Source organism: Apis cerana, linkage group LG1 (genome assembly GCF_029169275.1).
Source record: "Apis cerana isolate GH-2021 linkage group LG1, AcerK_1.0, whole genome shotgun sequence".
Classification (NCBI taxonomy): domain Eukaryota; kingdom Metazoa; phylum Arthropoda; class Insecta; order Hymenoptera; family Apidae; genus Apis; species Apis cerana.
Window position 1 is genome coordinate 2,527,134 of NC_083852.1, and position 18,955 is coordinate 2,546,088.

The following is an 18,955-nucleotide window of genomic DNA, read 5'->3' on the forward strand; positions in this document are numbered from 1 at the left end:
TCGTTCTCACGCGAATAAAACTCAAATATTTAGATCCACCCTTGGAACTGAAGATTGAATTATTTAATATAGGATGGAAAGTAGATATTTTCCTCTCTTTTTCTCTCTACATGTATAACTTCGTTAAAAATATTTCCACACTCGTCGGTACTTACGATTTTCTTTTTTATAGATATGTCCAGCGATTCGTTCCGTTTCAACGTTATTCGCTCGATCGAATTTCCATCGATATTCATCGCACGCGTTGACGAATATACAATAATTTTCCTATCATTCTCCATTTCCCGTTTATTCTCGTTTCAACAATTCTTACGAAACGTTTTACGAAGAATCACTATTTCCATGACTTTTCTCCTAAATTCTTTTCTATTGCCACCTTTTGTTTGTTACCTTCTATGTATAATTTTTTTAGTATCCGAAAATACTTAATACACGCACTTGCACGCAATCGAACATTCTCTGCCGCGCTATTTAACATTCGCACGAGTTGCGTACATAATCGCGGTGGTATTCGCGAATAGGTGTAACAGGGCAGTAAAACTGTGATATATCCGCGCGGAGCTCGAAACATCACGCGGGGAAAATCCACAATTAATTTCCGCCCCCAACCCCGATATCTTCCACCGCCCATTACAGGGCGGTCATCATTTCGATCGCGTCATGTAAATTCACCCGCGTTTCTCATCGACAACCGCGTTTCCCAACGGCCATTTCCATTAACCATACGATGGACAAATGGAATAGGGAATGAGAGGCGGCCTCCAGGCAGCGGCCGCTGCCCTCCGCCACCTTTATTTCCGCCATCTCCTTCCGCTCTCTTCTTTTCCACCCTCCTCTCTTCGTTTTCATCGTGCCGTGCCGAGGTGTTTTATCGCCTCCGGAGCATCGGCTTTCCGCCCCGAGGAGGGAAACGCACGGCTTTTCTTCCTCCCCGTTCTTGACGCGTTTCCATTTTTTCGCCAGAAAATCTATCGTCCATCCGACGGAGACGATGAGAAATGACCAAAGTGGAGAGACAGTTAGACAAGTATTAGGTTGTATTGCGTTACAACTATAATTATTGATTTTGTCAGAAATACTTGCTTCGACCATAATTCTGGCATTCCTTATCGCGATGAAAGAACGGCTGCATTTGGACATACTCGGTTTGCCGATAATTAAACGCAGAAAATAAAATTCGTATCTCGGAGAAAATTCCAGGCGGACGAATTTCAGGGAAGCTGGAAAGAGATAAGAGGGGAGGGGAGCGGCGAAATTAAGGTTCCAACAGAGAGGTCGAAACTTATTCGGCGCGATCTAATATCCCTCCCCCCTGGAATCCAGGAAAATATTCACCAATTCTCGGGCCGGCTCCATTCAAAACGTTATCCCGTAACATCTATCCGCAGCCTGGAGCGGATTGCTTCGAGTTTAACGGCCTCTTAAAGGCCAATCTTTGGCCGGTGTCGAGGATCCCGCCTGTTTCCACCCGGGACACCCGTTAGATTTTCGAACCGGGGCTTAATTAAAAATTAAACGAGCCCTCGGGGAGCGTGCGTCGAAATTCGCGGCCGTCCGCTCTGTAAACCTCGAGGATCTCTCCCTTTCTCTCTTTTTCTCGCAACGATGACGTCCCTTCTGGGCGAACGAACGCTCGCCTTCCTGGCTGGACAATATTCGACACACGATTCTTCCTGTTTTTTTGGCTGAGAGAGGTAGAGAGAGAGAGAGATGTAGACATGACCGAGCTAAACTCGTTCTTTCTTTAAAAATAGAAAAATCGGGACAATCGCGCGTATTTTATTCGTCGAGGATGTTATCTATTTTTTCCGTTCTTTTTCTCCTCGAAATTCGGGATCGTAAGATATCGAATTCCACAGAAAATATCAAATTTTATCACGGAAATAATAGAAATCCAGTTAGATCGAAGACGTTATCTATTCCTTTTATTTCCCTCTCGAAATTTTATAATAATTCTCTAATAAACCGTTTTCTTTATTTTTTTATGTTACAGGTAAGCGAAGAAAAATTCACTTTCGGCCAGAGTCGCGGTAAGAGGTAAGAACCAGGGGAAATAAAAGAACCGATTCCAAAACTTTCGGCAGACGTACGAACCCCTCTCTCCCTCCTTCGAAAAGGAGAAAGGGAGTGGAAACGTAGAGTATAAACGGGGCGAGTAGCAGAAGCCAAAGAATAACGAGAAGCACGACGAGTTCTCTCTGTTTAACGTTTGCTTTGTAACGCGGGAGAGGAAGTCGAGGACGGATTTCCGCAGGGTAATCCAGCATTCGCCTCGGAGCGGAGTTCGAATAGATAGGAATCGCGTAAATGGGTCATTCGTTGGCGGAGAGAAAGAGAAAGAAGGAGAGAAGGAGGGGGAAGACTCCAAGGATCCCCCAGCTTCCCACCACTTTTAATAAATCCAATTGTCTCCCCCGTTTTTCTCAAACTTTTTCTTAACGAGCGTTCCTTGCCACCGCGATAGCCGATTGATGATGTTCCGCCGTTCGTGCATCGAAACGAATCGACGGCCAAGGTTTCGCAGAAAGTGGTTAACAGTGAGATTGAAATGTCGCGTAATTTCGCCTTTTACGACGATCGATGCGTTTTTACACGAGTTTAATGAGACGAAGATCAGAGAAAAATTTGCGTAATACGCGTCTGTGTGTTGAAAATTATCTCGTGTTGTTATGTGTTAAAAATAGGTTTTGGAATGGTGACAAATTTGTTTCGGGGGAGGGAGAGGTTTGATATTTCGGTGGATATTTTGATTTATGAAAAAGAATGAGAATCTGTTCTTGGTACACTGACCGAGACCCGAAACGAAAGGATAATTGGAGTGATTTTATTATTATATTTTTATTCTTCTTTTCGCGAGTGAGAGAGGTAATGGCGGGGAAGAAAGAAAGGGGCGAGCACGATTAAAGGAAACAATTAGAAGGAAATTTTATTGTGATCGAGGATTCGAGAGGGTGAACGAGTTTTGAAATCTTGTTGTTCGAGGATTTTTTGGGGTGGAAGAGAAGAGATTGAATAAGTGGCTGTTGGAGGGGAGCTGTTGTAGCAGGAAACGGGTGTTTGCATAATTTTTCGATGGAAATGGGTTTGTTGTTTTCCCTTTCAGGATCGACATTTTGATTTTTCTACGAGTGTACGATTCTAACGAAGAATGGAAAAATATTGCAAGTGTAATTTGTATTCTTTCCTCTATTAGATTTGAAATTTCTCTCTTTTTTTTTTTTCGTAGAAATATAACAGTTTAGAAGAGGAATAATAATGATGTATTTGTATATTTCTTGAACGAAATATCGATAAATTATTTTATTCGATATCGCGTGTTCCCTTATTTACGAATAAACGAAAAATGGATCGTGTGTTGAACGAAATTGAGTTTGATTGGATCATTCTGCGATGCGTGTTTCAAGTCAAACATGATTTATTTGCGAGATATTTCCTTTTATCAAAGTTACGATGATATTTTGTAATCGATCACGAAATCGATGATTTAGACTTTGCGTTTATTCGAGTCTAATTATAAATTTTGAATTTAAATTTCGCCGACGTATAAATAAAATCAACACCGCGCAAAAGTGATTTTAATTCGCTGTTGATAAAACGAAGACTTGAAACATTTGTAAAAATATCTGGTACAAATGTCTGGTCGAAATACAAATATGACGCTTACAATAACAAAGAAAACATAATACGATACGCGTAATCCTTCGACAAATAATTCATCATTCGTTCTTCAAAACTTTCCATGCAATATAATTCGCATAACTACAAAAAATATTCCAAATAATTCCGCTCGATTCGAATTCGAAATTAGAAATATTTTGTAGGAAAGATCGGCATTATATATATACAAAGAAATAGAAATTCGATCGATCCTGTAAAAATTCAAGATTCAAAAATTCCGTCTTTCCGTACGAGAAAGGTATTCGATCGATCCCATCCGATGAAAATTCGAAATAGCGGAGGCGAATCACTCGTCAAATACGAAAGGCAAAATCCTTTTTCGATAATAGCTCTTCCTCGAAACGCTTTAAATGTCTCTCTCTCTCTCTCTCTCGTTTTCGGTTTTTTCCCTCTTGGCACAACCCGCTATCGCGCTATCGTCGCCGATTTTTTCCCCCTCTCTCAGCCGTAGCAAGTCACCGTATCGGCCGATCAGATAACGGCGGAATATCTTTCTGGAGAGGCAGAGACGCCTCCCACCCTCCACCTTTGAGCGTCGTTCGTTCTCGAGTATCGGTCAAAGTCGAGTATCGAGAGCATGGAGAGAAACTTTTAAAACTTACCCCTCCCCCCAAGAAACTCTTCTTCCGGACGTTTCGATATTTCGAAACTGGACCTCCGACTGGGGATTTCCCTCTCCCTATGTTCACATGATGAACACGTTTCTCGCGCTATCAATCTTACGAATGTGTATCCTTTTTAATATCGCGGAACCGGTCGGAGGAAAAGTCTTCCTCGTCTTACGAGAGAATTCACTTAAACTCGGAATTTTTTCTAGTTGAAAGTTTGTTGTGTACACGTGGAAACTGTAGCGAGTTGTACATAACTCGGAATGTAAATAGGGACGATTTTTATACGTTAACGTTTGCGTATCTCGCACAACAATGCTTATTAATTTTCGTCGAAATTTTATTATTGGAAATGGTTATCGAAGAGCGTGATTACTTTCTCTCCCTTTTTTTTTATATATATCGTTCAAGATTATTTCTATTTCATTCGAGTGATGTGTCAAGATTTACACCGTTCTCTTCGCCTCCACGAATTTTCCCACGAACTTTCTCTTGCGCCTCTTCGACAATTATGTTCGACGAGGAACAAAAGAGAAAGAGATAAAAAAAACAGCGGAAAAAAAAGGCGAATTTCCTTGCAGATCTCGAGAATATATTCCCCCCCAAAGCCAATAACGCGAATCTAAACAAAGCGATCGCGCGACTCTCCCAATTGTAGTCGATCCTCCCTCCCTGGAAAGGGAAGGTTCGTGGGGGAATTCGGCCCGTCACAATGCGAGCGAGCGAAGTTCTTTTCGTCGTTTGGAAACGGTTTGGAAACGGTTTCGATCGACCCGCGTTTCAAACGATCTGAAAGTTAATATTTGCCGTACACCCGCTGGGACAAAGTCGGTTGGATCCTGGCCGCGATATCGGCTCCCATCCGACCCGGTCCGGAACCGGTCGAAAACGCAAGTTTTTATTCCGATGGGGGGAAAAAAAAGAAAGAATAAAAGAAAATAAAGGAGGAAAAAGAGGGGAAAAATGTTTTCCCTGTCGCGATGGAGCACAAAAGCGAGGAATTGTCGAAAAACGGGAGGGGTGGGAGTGTGTGTTCCTCCCCCGGATAAATTAAAATTGTGTCGTCAGTTTCTCCGACGGCGGCGAAAATTTGTAATTAATCTTTTGCACGGGTGGGGAAGGAGTTCTTCGATTCTTGTGAAATTAAATTTTTCGCGCCGATGCTTCGTTAGATTTTAATTATTATCGCGACGTTGATAATTTTTTTGGCATCGAGACTCGTCGATGAGATTTAAAAATTTTCACACGACAAATCCATAACCACGCATAACGTTTTAATCCATCGTCCGATAACATCGAGTCGACCACGGCTTATGGGCCGCCACTCGTCATAAACACGTTTCTTCATTTTAATCCTTAATTTAGCCTCAGTTTATAAAGCGATACGTGTGAAATTGCGTTTCGACCGTTCACGCATCTTCCACGACTCGCGTCAAACCCGTACTCCAAGGTACTCAACGTTAAAAAATATGTTTCGAGGCCAAAATACCAAACGCGCTTTATTACACAGAAAATGCAAAGCTCCGTAAAACTTAAAATCCTTTCCCTCCGAGAGGAAAAGCTTCGAAGCTCGTCATTCGATCTTCCACCTCCCCACTTAACCTAAAAAAAAGAAGAAGAAAAGGAAAAGGAAAAGAGAAAGAGGAGCGAGAGCAGCGATTGATCCGAGTCACGTGACAGTAGCATTCTCCATCGTAATTAAACCTTTTAGTGGGAGGGCGCGATCGATCGAAGTTCCTTCGAAACTCGAGGGCTCGTTCCATAAGCACGAAAAGGTTCTCCTACACGCCAACGTAAACTCCTCCCCCCACGTTTCGCCTTTATATATATACATATACATATACATACGTGCATATACACCGATATACGTGTAATCCAGCCGAGTTTCAGCATTCGAGTCGACTGCATCCATCCGCCTCGATCAAATTTTCAACCAGCCGAATTCCAACTTAGCCGAAAAACCAACAACCGAGGTTAATAGCCGCGTGGAAGGGAAATTTATAAGAAAAGCGGATACACGAACCGAGAGAGAGAGAGAGAGAGACTGTTCTTCCAAGGAACTGGAAGGCGTTCAATATTTTAACTCGAGCCATTTTTGCGGTTCGAAGCGGCGCATAGCTTGGCGATATTGCGCGGTAGAGTTGGTCGGTTGGCTGGTCGGAGATTGTAACCGATCCGCGGCGACCGAGTTTTGGCGTGGAGCAGCAGCCGAGATGTTGTTCTTTTGTCGAAGCTCCAGGATGTTTAGGGGATCGCGTTGAATGGTAATGCGGCTAAGTTTCTTGGATCTCGAGTTTGGGAATATGAAAGGGGGGCCACTAGGGTTTTTGAGCGTTGGCGCGCGAACTCGCCGCAAGAATTCGGTCGGAAGTGTGTCTCGATGGAGTTCTGGATTGCGAGTTGGAGAAATTCGAGGGGATTGTTTCTCGAATCGACGAATGAACGAATCGTGTCGGGATAATTGTTATTACGATTGTTTCGAATTTTCGAAATTGTTGAGTTTTTCGAACCGTTGTTCCTGAAATTGAGACGAGACGAGAATTACGGGGAATTAGAAACGAAAGTTGGTGGCTGCCAGCGTTTTGTTTGACCGCAATTAAGAATGCAAACAGAAACGAGTCGGGAGTAAAAGACCGGGGAGGAAATTTTTCTTCTTTTTCTTTCTTTTTTTTTAAGTAAAAGTTGGTTCTCGCGTTGGCAAAAGTCGACGGGAGACCAACTTTCGTTCGAATCGAAAAATCGAATCGAAAGGAAACGGTTTGATTCGTTAATTAATCGACATTTCGTGTAATATATCATGTTGGTGCATATGAAATGTCTAACGGTTAATTGTAATTTAACGCTTTAATTGTAAATTGACGATCGAAGAAATTCATTTCTCTGTCAGATTTATTACACGAAAATCTCACCTTTTCGTTAACCAATCAATCCTTAACATTGAAATAAACTTCTAAATTTCATCCACCTCGATCGATACGATATCGAAATTTCGATCAAACGTGCGACAAGAGATTTCATAATCGATTTATTTTTTTCCTACTTCAGCGAACGTTTAACGATACTTATTTCACGAATAAAAGGGAACGGATGGAATTTATCTCGCAAATATTTTATTCGAATAACAGCTAATAAATAAATTTATTCCACATTTCTTTTCACTTTGTTATTTTTATTCGAAAACGAATGAAAATCACGAACAAGAGCACCCGTCTCGTTGACGGAAACGAGGGCACGGGCGGAGGAGGCAGGGCCACGAAATTCGAGCCGGCTCGTTTCGTGTCGATTATTATTATAAAACGGGTTGAGAATATTTTCGAATGGACCGGATGTCAATATATAATAAGTAAAACGTGCAAGACGTGTTAATATCAACGTTATTAATCAAAATGCTTTACAAATAATTTCAATATACATATATACATATTGTTTAATTCCCCTTTTTTCCAAATTCAATTTTATTGCGTAAATCGGATACAAGATTACCCAAGATTGTTTCAGTCGGATATTGCTCGTCAATTCTTCTCTGGGTCGAGCGATTCCTCCAACTCATCGTCATCGAACTTTCTCGACGCGATCCTCTCCTTTCAAATTAAAATTTCCGGCTTCAAATCTTTGCTACCGCTTTTTCTCTCCCATTTCGCCAGCTTCGACGCCTGATTTCCTAAACTGGAATGCGAAAAGTCGCATCGCTTGAACTCGTCGCATAGAACTCTTAGAAACATCTTCTTAGAAACAGGGATTCGAATTCGGTCACAAGTTGCTGGAAAAATGGAGAAGGAATATATAAAGAAAGTTAAATTATCATTAATTTCACGTAGCAAGAATATATATATATCTCTCGAACGTGATCGATGGAGGATCGACGAAGTTGGCGCAGACATCTGTTCGAAGTGAATGCATGGTTTATACCGCGATGCGAGACACTTCTTGCGTGGTTAAACTCGATCCCATTCACCCCGTTCACTTGAAATTGTAATCGCGCGGAAAGAGACGGAAACAAAGAGGGAGGGAGAGTGGCGGTTGAAAGGAAAGAGGGTGACGGAGGGTGGGGGAGTGGAGGCAGAGACAGAGGCGTTTCGTTTCGTTCAGAAGGATTTTCCAAGGTTTAAGGTCGGACGAGAGGAGATCACGGGACTTCCGTGTTCCAACTGCTCCCCCCAACTGCTCGAGACGAGAGGTGTAGAGCTTGTCTCGGGACATGCTTCAACAACTTACATCCCAAATCCGCCGAGCCTATTTTTAACGGTGGCGAGACCGTGATAACGATTGTCGCGGCCTCTTTTCGTCGATCGAGCAATCGTCGAGTTCACTTCGCGCGCCTAATTACATTTAATAAGTAAAAAGAACGCGAATGTTCAGTTTTCGAGAGATTCTATTCAAAGAAATATATACAGCGTGAATAATCTTTTCGTTCGAATACATATGTGTATATGTTCACTGATGGAAAAAAGTCTCGTACCACATCGTTGTAGCTGAACATTCTATAATATCATTTACAAAGTTACGCTAGAATCGTCTAGGAAGCTGAAACTTATTAATTATTTTATGCAATTGTTTACCACTCACTGACGTAATTAGCTTATTATTGAGAAATGAAAGAAACTTTTAATACAATAGATTATTGGAATATCCTCGAGATTTCGGGTCAATAAAAAATAGGCGTCTCCTTTCGAATAGAGCAATCGAAGAAGAATGGAAAAAAGAGTTTCGATCGGTGGGAAAAGAAGATTTCGGCGCACCGATGACTTCATTGTTCGCCAAGATGACTCGAGACGTGGCCGATTGTACCCCCGGTTAAGTAAACCCTCGGGGGAAACGTCGGGACACGACAAAAGAATCCGCCATCCTAAAACAAACCCTTCGAAATTCTGGCTCGCCTTTGTGTCCCACGGACATCTCCGCTGAAATTTGATTCCGAGACCTCTCGTTCCTCGCGAATAATACCAAAGGAGGGAGCATAAAAGCCTGGAACGTGGTTAGATAGGAGAGAGGGTACCGTACCCCCGCATCGTTGGCCGAAAAATTGCAAAACGGTCCACTCTGAGAATCCCTCGAATCGTTCCCCGGGATGGATTCAAGGACCTCTGCGATCGATCTTCCATTTCGAGTCTAGGGTCTTTAAGGTTTCGCTTCTCTCCGATTCTATTCCAATTTTGTCGAGAATAAATATAAATGAGAACTAAGTAGGATCTGGTATTCTTTTCTTTTTAATTTTGCCATCGAATTATACATAATAAGCTTCCTGATCGAATGATTTTCTCCCTGATCCAATTCTTTGTTTAGAAAACACGTGTGCAAAATTCAATCGAAATCTGAAAGGTGTCGCGTATTTTGAACTTTGTTGGTAAAATTTCAAGTTGAAAAAAAGCCAAAGAGAGAGATCATCGATCGTAATAACTTTGGTACTCGCTAAGTACAGTTATAAATATTAATTCAAGCGAGCGTAAGAATAATTACAAGGTGGATAAAACGGGAATGCAGAACAGGATATTATAACAGAGCGAAACTTTGGAACATGTTTCCGCTGTGCTACTCCTTCATTCCGCCGTGTTACGTATAAGTACTCTCCCTATCGAGTACACGGCAAATTTAAAACTTTGACGCATAATTCTCGCGCTGGTTGAGTTAGCGCCTCGCTACACCGGATACACCGGTGGTAATGATCGCGAAACGATGAAGCGTGCGATTGCACGTACGAAAACGAGAATATTCATAATTATTGTATCGATTAAATTAAATTCAAATTACTTAACTTTTCAATTATATCGCTACTTTGCAATATCTCTTTCGTACGAATCAGAATTTCGAAAGGGGACAGAAAAATTTCAATCTCGACGATCAAAAAGAAAAAGGAAGAATATCTTCACGCTTGCTTCACGCCCTTACAGCGATCCTTTCACGATCGAAATATTCGTCGCAATTCGTCGTTGTCAGCAAAAATATATAGTGTACCGCGTTTGCTCTCTCGTGCTACTCGTAACTACGTACTCTTGTGCCGTGTACCGGGTGTGCTGCCAGGACCGAGAATCTGCCACGAATCGACGATTACGAAGGATCGAGATATTCGCCCGGTATTTAATAATCGATTCGTTTGCACTGTGACGGTTACGATGATCGGAAAAATCGAGGATAAACGGATAGTGTCGCGACTCGCGCATTTGTCCAGGGATTTCGACTCGATTCCTCTTTTCGAACGTTTCGAGCGTCTTTCCGTGCTTGGCTTCTCTCTGTCTTCTCTGGATGCGGAATTAGAGTGGAAGAACGGTGGTTTCCTCTGGCGGTATATCGGAGTAAGTAACAATAAGTCACGAGCGAAACTTGTAAGTTGTTGCGCGAGGTTTATAGATTTTCTTCTTTATTATTTTTCCGATTTTACGACGGTGAATAAGAACGGACGAAATTTAATTATGAGAATTAATTACGGTGCAGAGTTTGGTCCAAAGTTTCGTGATTGTTGGAAACTTTGCGTAGTTTAAAAAAATAATAACGATCGAATATCACAGAATTTTCCTCCCGCGAAAATTCGATGTCTTTCGATTGAAACGTTCGATTGAAATTTGACTTTGAAATTTTTACTCATCAAACAATTATTGATAATTGTTTCTCGCCATTCGATATTTTCTCGGAAAGAGGAGAATCGAAGGGACGCGTGTGTGCATAAGTCGAAGAGAGAGAGAGAGAAAAAAGGAAAGGAAGACAATTTCCGGCGAGAAGCACATTTTGCATCGTTTTATTGGCGAATGTAAATTCACCTAAGATGATCTCGAAGATAGAGATAAGGATATCTGGGAATTGCGTTGCGAACGTAATTCAAAACGTTTAAGCAAAGTATATACCCTTTACGTAATCAGGAATGCAAGATAATGGAATCCAATAGATCGTATTTTATTCGACGTCGCGAAATCTCGACGGGGCGAACGCGAGATCGGATCGAACGTATACCGGGAATAAACGTGGGTTTAATCGTTTTGCGCTTGCCACTTTTCCTTTTAACAGCTCCCTCGAATCGTAGAATGTTTCTTGGAAGCGAGTTTAATCGATACTCCGACGAGAAGTTTTGCGAGGAGAATTCATAAAAATTCATAGTTGGAATATTTCACGGTATGCTCGAACGGTAAGTAGATTGAGGGATATTCAAAGTGTGTCAAATTACATCATCATAACGTAGAAAGATAGTTATTGATAATATCTATGCAGAAATTTTACATAAAATTATACGAAACGCTCGTTACGATAAATCGTTAATATAATTATATTCTTTCGCTCGTGGCAACGATAATTATTTCTTTATCCGTGATAACCGCACCGCGATTTATCGATCGTTCGCGTGAAACTTTTGAATATCGAACGTCGCCTCCTCGAATAATCCCCGACTTTTCCAGTCGGTATTATTATACGCGCCGATCCCATTACCGAAACCACGGGACGCGTATGCTTTCGATACGAACACCCTGTATGACCGTGGCCGACGTGGGCCAGCGAGGAAACCGGTCTTGAGGCTCTGTTCGAGTCGTCGACTCGTGACCTTCAAAGCGGCGAAGCACGCTGCTATGCAGTTACCATGCAATATCGTGCTGCCCCCTTGAAAGCGGCCCACGAGCCTCCTTTCTCGCGTCTTTCACGGTTTGCAAACTCTATCTCCACCTATGTCGCTCTCTCTCTCTCTGCAGCAGCTTGTTTTCGAACTTTGAAACACGTATGAAACGACGAGTGTTCGAGTCTACGCTTTCATTCCGAGGATTCTCGACGCGGATCGAAATTGCTCGATCAAATTAAAACTCGAGGAGAGAGAAATCACGGATGACTCGCGAATATATCGACACCCTGTATGTCGACACGGTCGGCGGGGAACGCTGGATTCGCCGCCACAATTCCGACGCGCCACGGAAATTACAGCGGGAACACGGTGCTTCCGTGTGCTGCGCTGAGATCCCCTTGGATGGGATGGATCCTTAATTCTCAACGACCGCGAGAAAATCGTCGCTCGTTAGACAACTGCCGCGTTAGACGCGGTTCATTGGTCGTTTTAATCGATCCTCTTTTTGCTCCATAATCGAGGCTGACGAGTTAAATCGTCCGGTTTTGCGATCGGCAAAAACTTTGGGATTTGACACGAAAAACGCTAATTTATCGTATTGGTGTAACTTATTTCCAATTATTATTTGCAATATTTTCATTCCGTTTATACGTTCGTTCCTTCTTGGGGATGATTATATTCTGTATTATTTTATATTTTACGTCCTTTTCATCGGAATATTTAATATAACAATTTCGCGCGATTCAATTGGCAAACGTTGAAAAGAACGATCGATCCATCCTCGGGAGAGAGCCGCCACCTAACCTCCGTCCAATTCAGGAACGCTAAAGGCAAAAGCCTCTGTCCGTCGAATAAATCCCCGTCGAAATGTCCAGTCAGCTTGGCATTTCGTCCTCCCTGTCGAGTCAAAACGCTGGCTCATTACCCGATCGCAATTAAAAAAAACCGTCGATCAAAGTTAAACGAGAGAAGAATTCAATCGATTCGTTAAATCGGCGGAGAGGAAAGAAATCGAAAAGGGAAAAAAGCGAAGAGAGGAAGAAGAAGAAGAAGAAGAAGAAGAAGAAAAAAGAAGGAGCAGGATGGAGGATGTGAAAGACTTTAGAGGATGGTTACATCGAAACTCTCGTCTAGAGTCCGAACTAGTATTATAGAGGGAAGGGGGGAAGTTGTTTTTTTCGCCGAGCAAAGTTCGGCGACGCGACGAGCGGACAGAAAACGGCGGAGATTTTTCGCGATGGCCGTGGTGGTATCCAGTGGGAGGACCGGTTTTACAGTGGCTTAAATCCTGTTATGCCCGCGCGAGTTGTGAGCCGCTCGCATTCACGGACACGCTCACGCTGCCACGCAAGCGTGTGTGTGCGTGTACGCGAGCGTGTGGGTCGGTGTCGTTCCCTTGCTCCTCCTCGTAATGGTCGTTGTCGTTGTCGTTGCCTTTCTCTCTCTCTTCGCCTTCTTTCTTTCCTTTTTCCAACTCTCTCTCTCTCTCCCCTTTATTTCCTATTGTTTTTTCTCTACCTTCCTCTTTTTTCTCTCTCTCTTTCTGTCCTTTCCCTTCCACCTCGGCCGGGCTGTTGTCGCTCCTCTCCTCAGGACAACGTTTGGTCTGGGTACACGAAAGAGGAGAGGAAAGTTTCGAAAGGCGAAAAAATACGCGTTGGCCGGATATTATTACACGGACGGGTCGTAAAGATCGCGCGGGGGGGAGCGTGAATCAGAGGGGAGGAATTTTTCTCGCGTCGATAACGACCCATTGTCCGGCCGCGCGACCGATACCCGTGAAAAAGATAGGTTTACGAGTAGGCGGCCGCGAAATTTCTCGGCCATGCGTTTTCATTACCGATTCCATCTCTTTCGTTCTGCAACCCTCCTGCCTGGTAACAGAAACGGGGGAGGGAAGGGGGAAAAAAAAGTGCAACAACAACAACAACAATAATAATAACGACAAGCAAGAGAGAGTTTATTCGTAAAATGTGGGGAAACGATCTCTTTTCTTTTCCTTTTCCTTCTTTTTTCCTTCTCTTTTGGAAATCACTTTGGCTCGAAGATCGTGCTCGTTGTCGCGACTCGACGATTCAAACGTCGCAGAGAAAGAGTGGGGAGGAGGAGGAGGACGGTTTCGTACTCGACGTCTGAATACATTGTTAGCCGCGATGTATCGGCACTGCACAGGTATGGAACGGCGCTATTATCCCGACGATATCTGTCGGCGGTGGCGCGCAACATATCCGCGCGGATCGCTCGAAAATTTCTCTGTTGTGCTCCCTTAAACGTTCCCCCGGCGGCGTTCCAGGAAGGATTTAACCGTTCGCCCGCGAAAATGCTTCGTTTACGGTGGGCGAAACGACGATTGTAAATCTTCTTTAACGCCCGCTCGAAAAGACGGCGACAATTCGCGTTGGAAAGATCGACGCGCGCGAATTCGGGAAATTGGAATTACAATATTGGCCGCGACAATTCTCTCTGTCCGCACGGTACCATGTCTCGACAAATACTCTCGAATTTCGTCCAAGACGAAATCAATTTTCTAATTTCTCTCGATTAGAATCGATTGGCCAGGATATATATTTTTTTTGAATTATCTCAAACGGCGTAAATATAAATAACGATGGCTCCAATTCGCTTTTATTCGAAGTATATGTATCGTTCGATCGAAGGAGAGACGAATAAGTCGCGGAAGAATGGAAATAGGAACAGGTTTCAATCATGGAAAATCAGCGACCGTGTAAACTTCGTTTTGGCTTCTTTGTCCGCTTTGCTCGATATTGAAACGAGAGATGAGATGCGATGGAATTAGTTCGGATTTTATGAAATATCGCGGTCGACCGATGATCCGCCGCGCACTTCCGCTTCCGTCCAGAGTTTAAGAATCGGCAATATCACGACGAGGAAGAATATATATTTTTATAAAAATTCGGATCCGAGAACAGGGGGCTTGAAAATGTGGTTTCGGGAGAAAATTGATTTTTTCTTTTTAATACATCCTCGATGCAGAGATAGCACCATTTCCCTGCTTCGCTTATTTTAATACGAATAAATTGGCATCGCTTGTTTGTTTTCACGTTTCATTAATGCGTACAAACCGAGAGGCGTAAACAATGATTAAACCGTTATAATTATAGTTAAACATCTATCGCGATAAATTTAATAATTACAATAATTAGAAACCGTTGGGGCTTTACCATGAAACTGCGTTAAGCTAATAACAATTCTCCGGAAAACAATATAAATACCCTCTGTTCAATTTCTTTCACTTTTATCCGCGTTTATTAACTCTTCAAATTTAATTTCAAAATTAAGCGATCTCTCGACCCCTAAGAGAGAGAAAAAGAACAACGTCCCCAACACAATCATCCGATTACCACTTTTACTTGCTCGCAGATATCCAATCCTAACTATTCGATAGAAATGAAATATTTATATACTTACGTTGAAACATTATTCTCATTCAATCGTGCATACAAACATCGTACGTTTCCTCCAAATTTCGACGCGAAACATCGCATCGCATCGCACAGTTGCACGTAGGGAGCAAAAGCGACTCCCTCGACGTCTTCCAACACGTATCGTCGCGACTGGTTGACTCGCGCCGTTACGTGTTTTCGTTACGCGAGCGGGCGATCCTCCTCTTCTCTCTCTCTCCTTCTTCTCCTCGCTCTGACGGATGTTATTCAACGCGGCGACCACGGTCCGCCACGTTTCCGAGAAGGAAGGCGAGGAGGGGGCCTCGGCGTGGGCGGGTGGACAGAGTTATCGCGGGGGCTGGCTGGCATCGGTTAATGGGTTTCGAGGACAGTGGCGCGAGATCTCACGGCCCGTCTCCCAAGAATTATGAACCCGCCTCCTCCGCCTCGTTCCGTGGACGCGAGGCGGATCTCCCTTCCGTTCCCGGCCTCTCGCGTTGGCCGATGATTTGGAATCGAGGCAGAAAAGGAAAAAAGGTCACGGCTAAGGCCTCCCCTCCCCATTTCTGCTTTTTGCTCCACGCAATAATCATTTCCTTCTCGCGTTTCTCCATCGTTTTACACGAATAGATGCGCGATAATGTTTGGAGCGAAAGAAAATCGAACTATTTATGCGGGATTTGTTACGTGTCGTGAGCGGGGTCGAAGTGATCGAAACTGGAAATATTGTATTGGAGAGTAAAAAGCGCGAGGAAAACGCGTGCGATGGAAGCGTCATTAAGTTAAGCATGACGCGGGAGACGAGTGATCGGATGGCGGAGACGCACGCTCCTCGGTCGAGTGGAAACGAGTTTCAGCCGAAATGAAAGTGAGAGTGCGGCGAGTGAAAATAAAAGCTCGGGCATCGTTATGCCACGCGATGCGTCCGATAAATTTCCAACCGTTGGAAGGGAAGTCGAGTCGTTGCCAATGAAGCGACGATTTTCCTATTAATTCGAAACTAACGACGAACAGCATGGACAGTAGCCAGCCTGGGCAAAAATCCTCACTTTTCACTCTCCCTACTTTCTCCTCCCTCCCTTTCGCGTTCCACTCGAAATGGGACGAAAGGAAAAGAGAAGGATCTTCGTTTCCGAAAAAATATTCGTCTCCCAATTAAAGCGTTCGTCGCCAGGCATTTTACCGTTTTCCTTGCCCCTCCTCCCTACGATTTCGAACAATCGTAGCCGTTGTTTGCCGCACGAACGGCCGAGCAACAGCGCGCTCCTTTATGGCGCTATGTGTATCGAGGGACACGCGCGAAAACCGAGCCCATACATCAGGGCCGTGTACGCGGCCTCGAGGACACCGTGTGACACAACCGCGGTGACTGATTAGATACCGATCCATCTGCCGCCGCGGAACCGATATCCGCATCAGATTAATCACGTTGGATCACCCGTGATAAACGACTCGGACCTAACGTTCCTAATCATAATTACCACCCGAACTTCATTTTCACGCCTCCCTAAAAATTCCCCCCTCGCCTGGGTGCACACCGTTTACGTTACCACCATTAGTTTCGAATTAGTTAGCAAAATCCTTCGACTCTTCCTACGAATCCGAATTATTTCCAGGATCTCGATCGATCGATATAAATTGTAGCTTCGCTTCTTCGAAAAAGAATATTTTATTGAAATCAAAACAGGATATATTGTTAGAATATGGTGGTGTTCGGTATTCAAAATATTTATTGGTTTCCGAGTTGTTCAGAATGTTTAGCAAAGTATTCTTGGGACTCTGCGTAAACATCAAAATTAACACGATGTTTATACACCCGTCCATGATTTTAGTACGTGATCCCCTTTTCGCATGGAATAAAGAAGTTGAATTACATACGCGAAAAAAAGAAGAAGAATCGCCTAGATTTAAGGCGTCTGCTAGTTGCGTCATCGATCTTAAAAATCGTGTTAAAAATCCGGTCGAATCATCAACCGGTTTCCCGGCGCGTCTGCTTCATCTGCAACGAGAAACGGATCCGCGCGAGGTAAACGGATATATTTAGCGCGGTTGGATTGCTAGGATGAATCGTGTACGCCCGCGATACCACGATTTCCACGCATCTCAGCTGGCAAAAGTAAAAATGTAAAAAAACGAGAGAGAGAGAAGGAAGATTTATTGGCAAAATCGGTAACTGTGTGTGAATTTTTTCCTCGATTCCTCGATTATTTGTTTTTTTTATCATGTGACACGTAACGAGATTTAATGTCGAGGATTTGACGAGAGAGGTAAAGTATCTCGATTATTCTTGGGTTAATGTGCGGAGAGAGGGATATATATATTGTTATTCTACTCGATAGTTTAATCTATCGTTGATACGACTTGGGAAATTTTTCTCGAATCTCGTGAGATACGATCTCTTTAAATCGTATTCTGTAATCCTATTTATCTTTTACGTTTCTTAATAATAAGAGAGATAAAATAGCATCGAGAGTTTTACAAAGAGGGGAAAATAAAGAGAAGGATAATTCTTTTCCACTTTTGGATTACTGAACTCCCCCTCTAAATCTTATTAACTCCTCGACTCCTCGACGTAACGTGAATGATAAATCCGGAAATGTCTCGTTCTACCACGTTATCACGTTAAACGAGAAGCGATATAAGTCATTATAAAACGCTCTTTAGCTCACAATAGGTATCAAATCTCTTCCCTCCTCCCCCTCCATTTGAAATGCAAATTTGCATGGAAAGGAATTCATTCGAAAATCTGGTCGCGCATTCGGATACCCGATAAAATTCCACGATTGCGATATGTTAATAGGCACGTATCAACCGAACGCAAATCGTGCGTTAACGTTGCACGAGCCGAGCCAGAAACTTTTGAAAGAGTTGAGGGAAAAAAGGGGGAGAGAGAGAGAGAGAGAGAGAGAAAAAAGAAAATGGCAAAGTCGTATTGGAGTGAAAGGAAACCACGTGGAATGTACTGTACGGGGAATAAGATAAAAACGTAACGGTGGAGAATTTGCATCGTTAGCGATAATCGTTTGCTTTCACGTCACATGCAATGAACGATGGTAGACTTTTAAACGGGACACAAACTGTGGCGTGGTGTGATTCTAATGGGAACGATAAAGAAATTTTTTTGACAGTGAATCACGCGTATCAAATAGCTTTGATCGAATTGAAACGGGATTAATTTGCCAAAGATTATAAGTATAATTGTAAGATCAGACGTAAATTTTTTATCGAATGGAAGAATGTTAGCGAAACGATTAATTTATTTCTATTCGATTAATTTATGACGCAATTTATGGATTGATATTATCATTGATATTATTGAAATTATTATGTTACTAAAATTAAATATACATGTGTATATACCGATCTGCCACAATCAAAGGAGCGAGATATTACAAGAAGAATATTAAATTACTGTCCATATAACTTAAGAGTATAACAAAGTTGACTTTCAGAAAGAATGTTGCTATATGTTCTACATGTACGTTTATCGTGGAAAGAGAAGTAAACTGTTAGTTAGAATATCGCATGCTGTACTATTTATACGTATAACCTCAATCGAAACTTTGGTATACTTATAGTACTATTGTGCTATATCACTGTAATGAAAATCGTATCGAAGTTCTTGAGTATTGCTATCCCATATACAATCTAATCCTAACGCAACTGATTTGTAGGTAGAATATTACTATATGTTATATCCCTAATACGAATGCCAATAAACTTTTAAG

General features: G+C 42.7%; 1 protein-coding gene across 42 annotated transcripts in view; it reads left to right on the forward strand.

Annotated features, from left to right (window-relative positions):
- LOC107992839 (protein muscleblind) overlaps positions 1 to 18,955 on the forward strand; it is a 455,871-nt gene that overhangs the window by 75,804 nt on the left and 361,112 nt on the right. Inside the window, exon 4 of one of the 42 annotated variants that reach the window (XM_017048933.3) lies at positions 1,994 to 18,746. The exons of the other annotated variants lie outside the window; for them this stretch is intronic. Within the exon in view, the coding sequence (XP_016904422.1) occupies positions 1,994 to 2,041 (48 nt within the window). The 3' untranslated portion in view covers positions 2,042 to 18,746. Of the gene's footprint in view, positions 1 to 1,993; positions 18,747 to 18,955 lie in introns of those variants that run through there. 42 annotated transcript variants of the gene reach the window in all.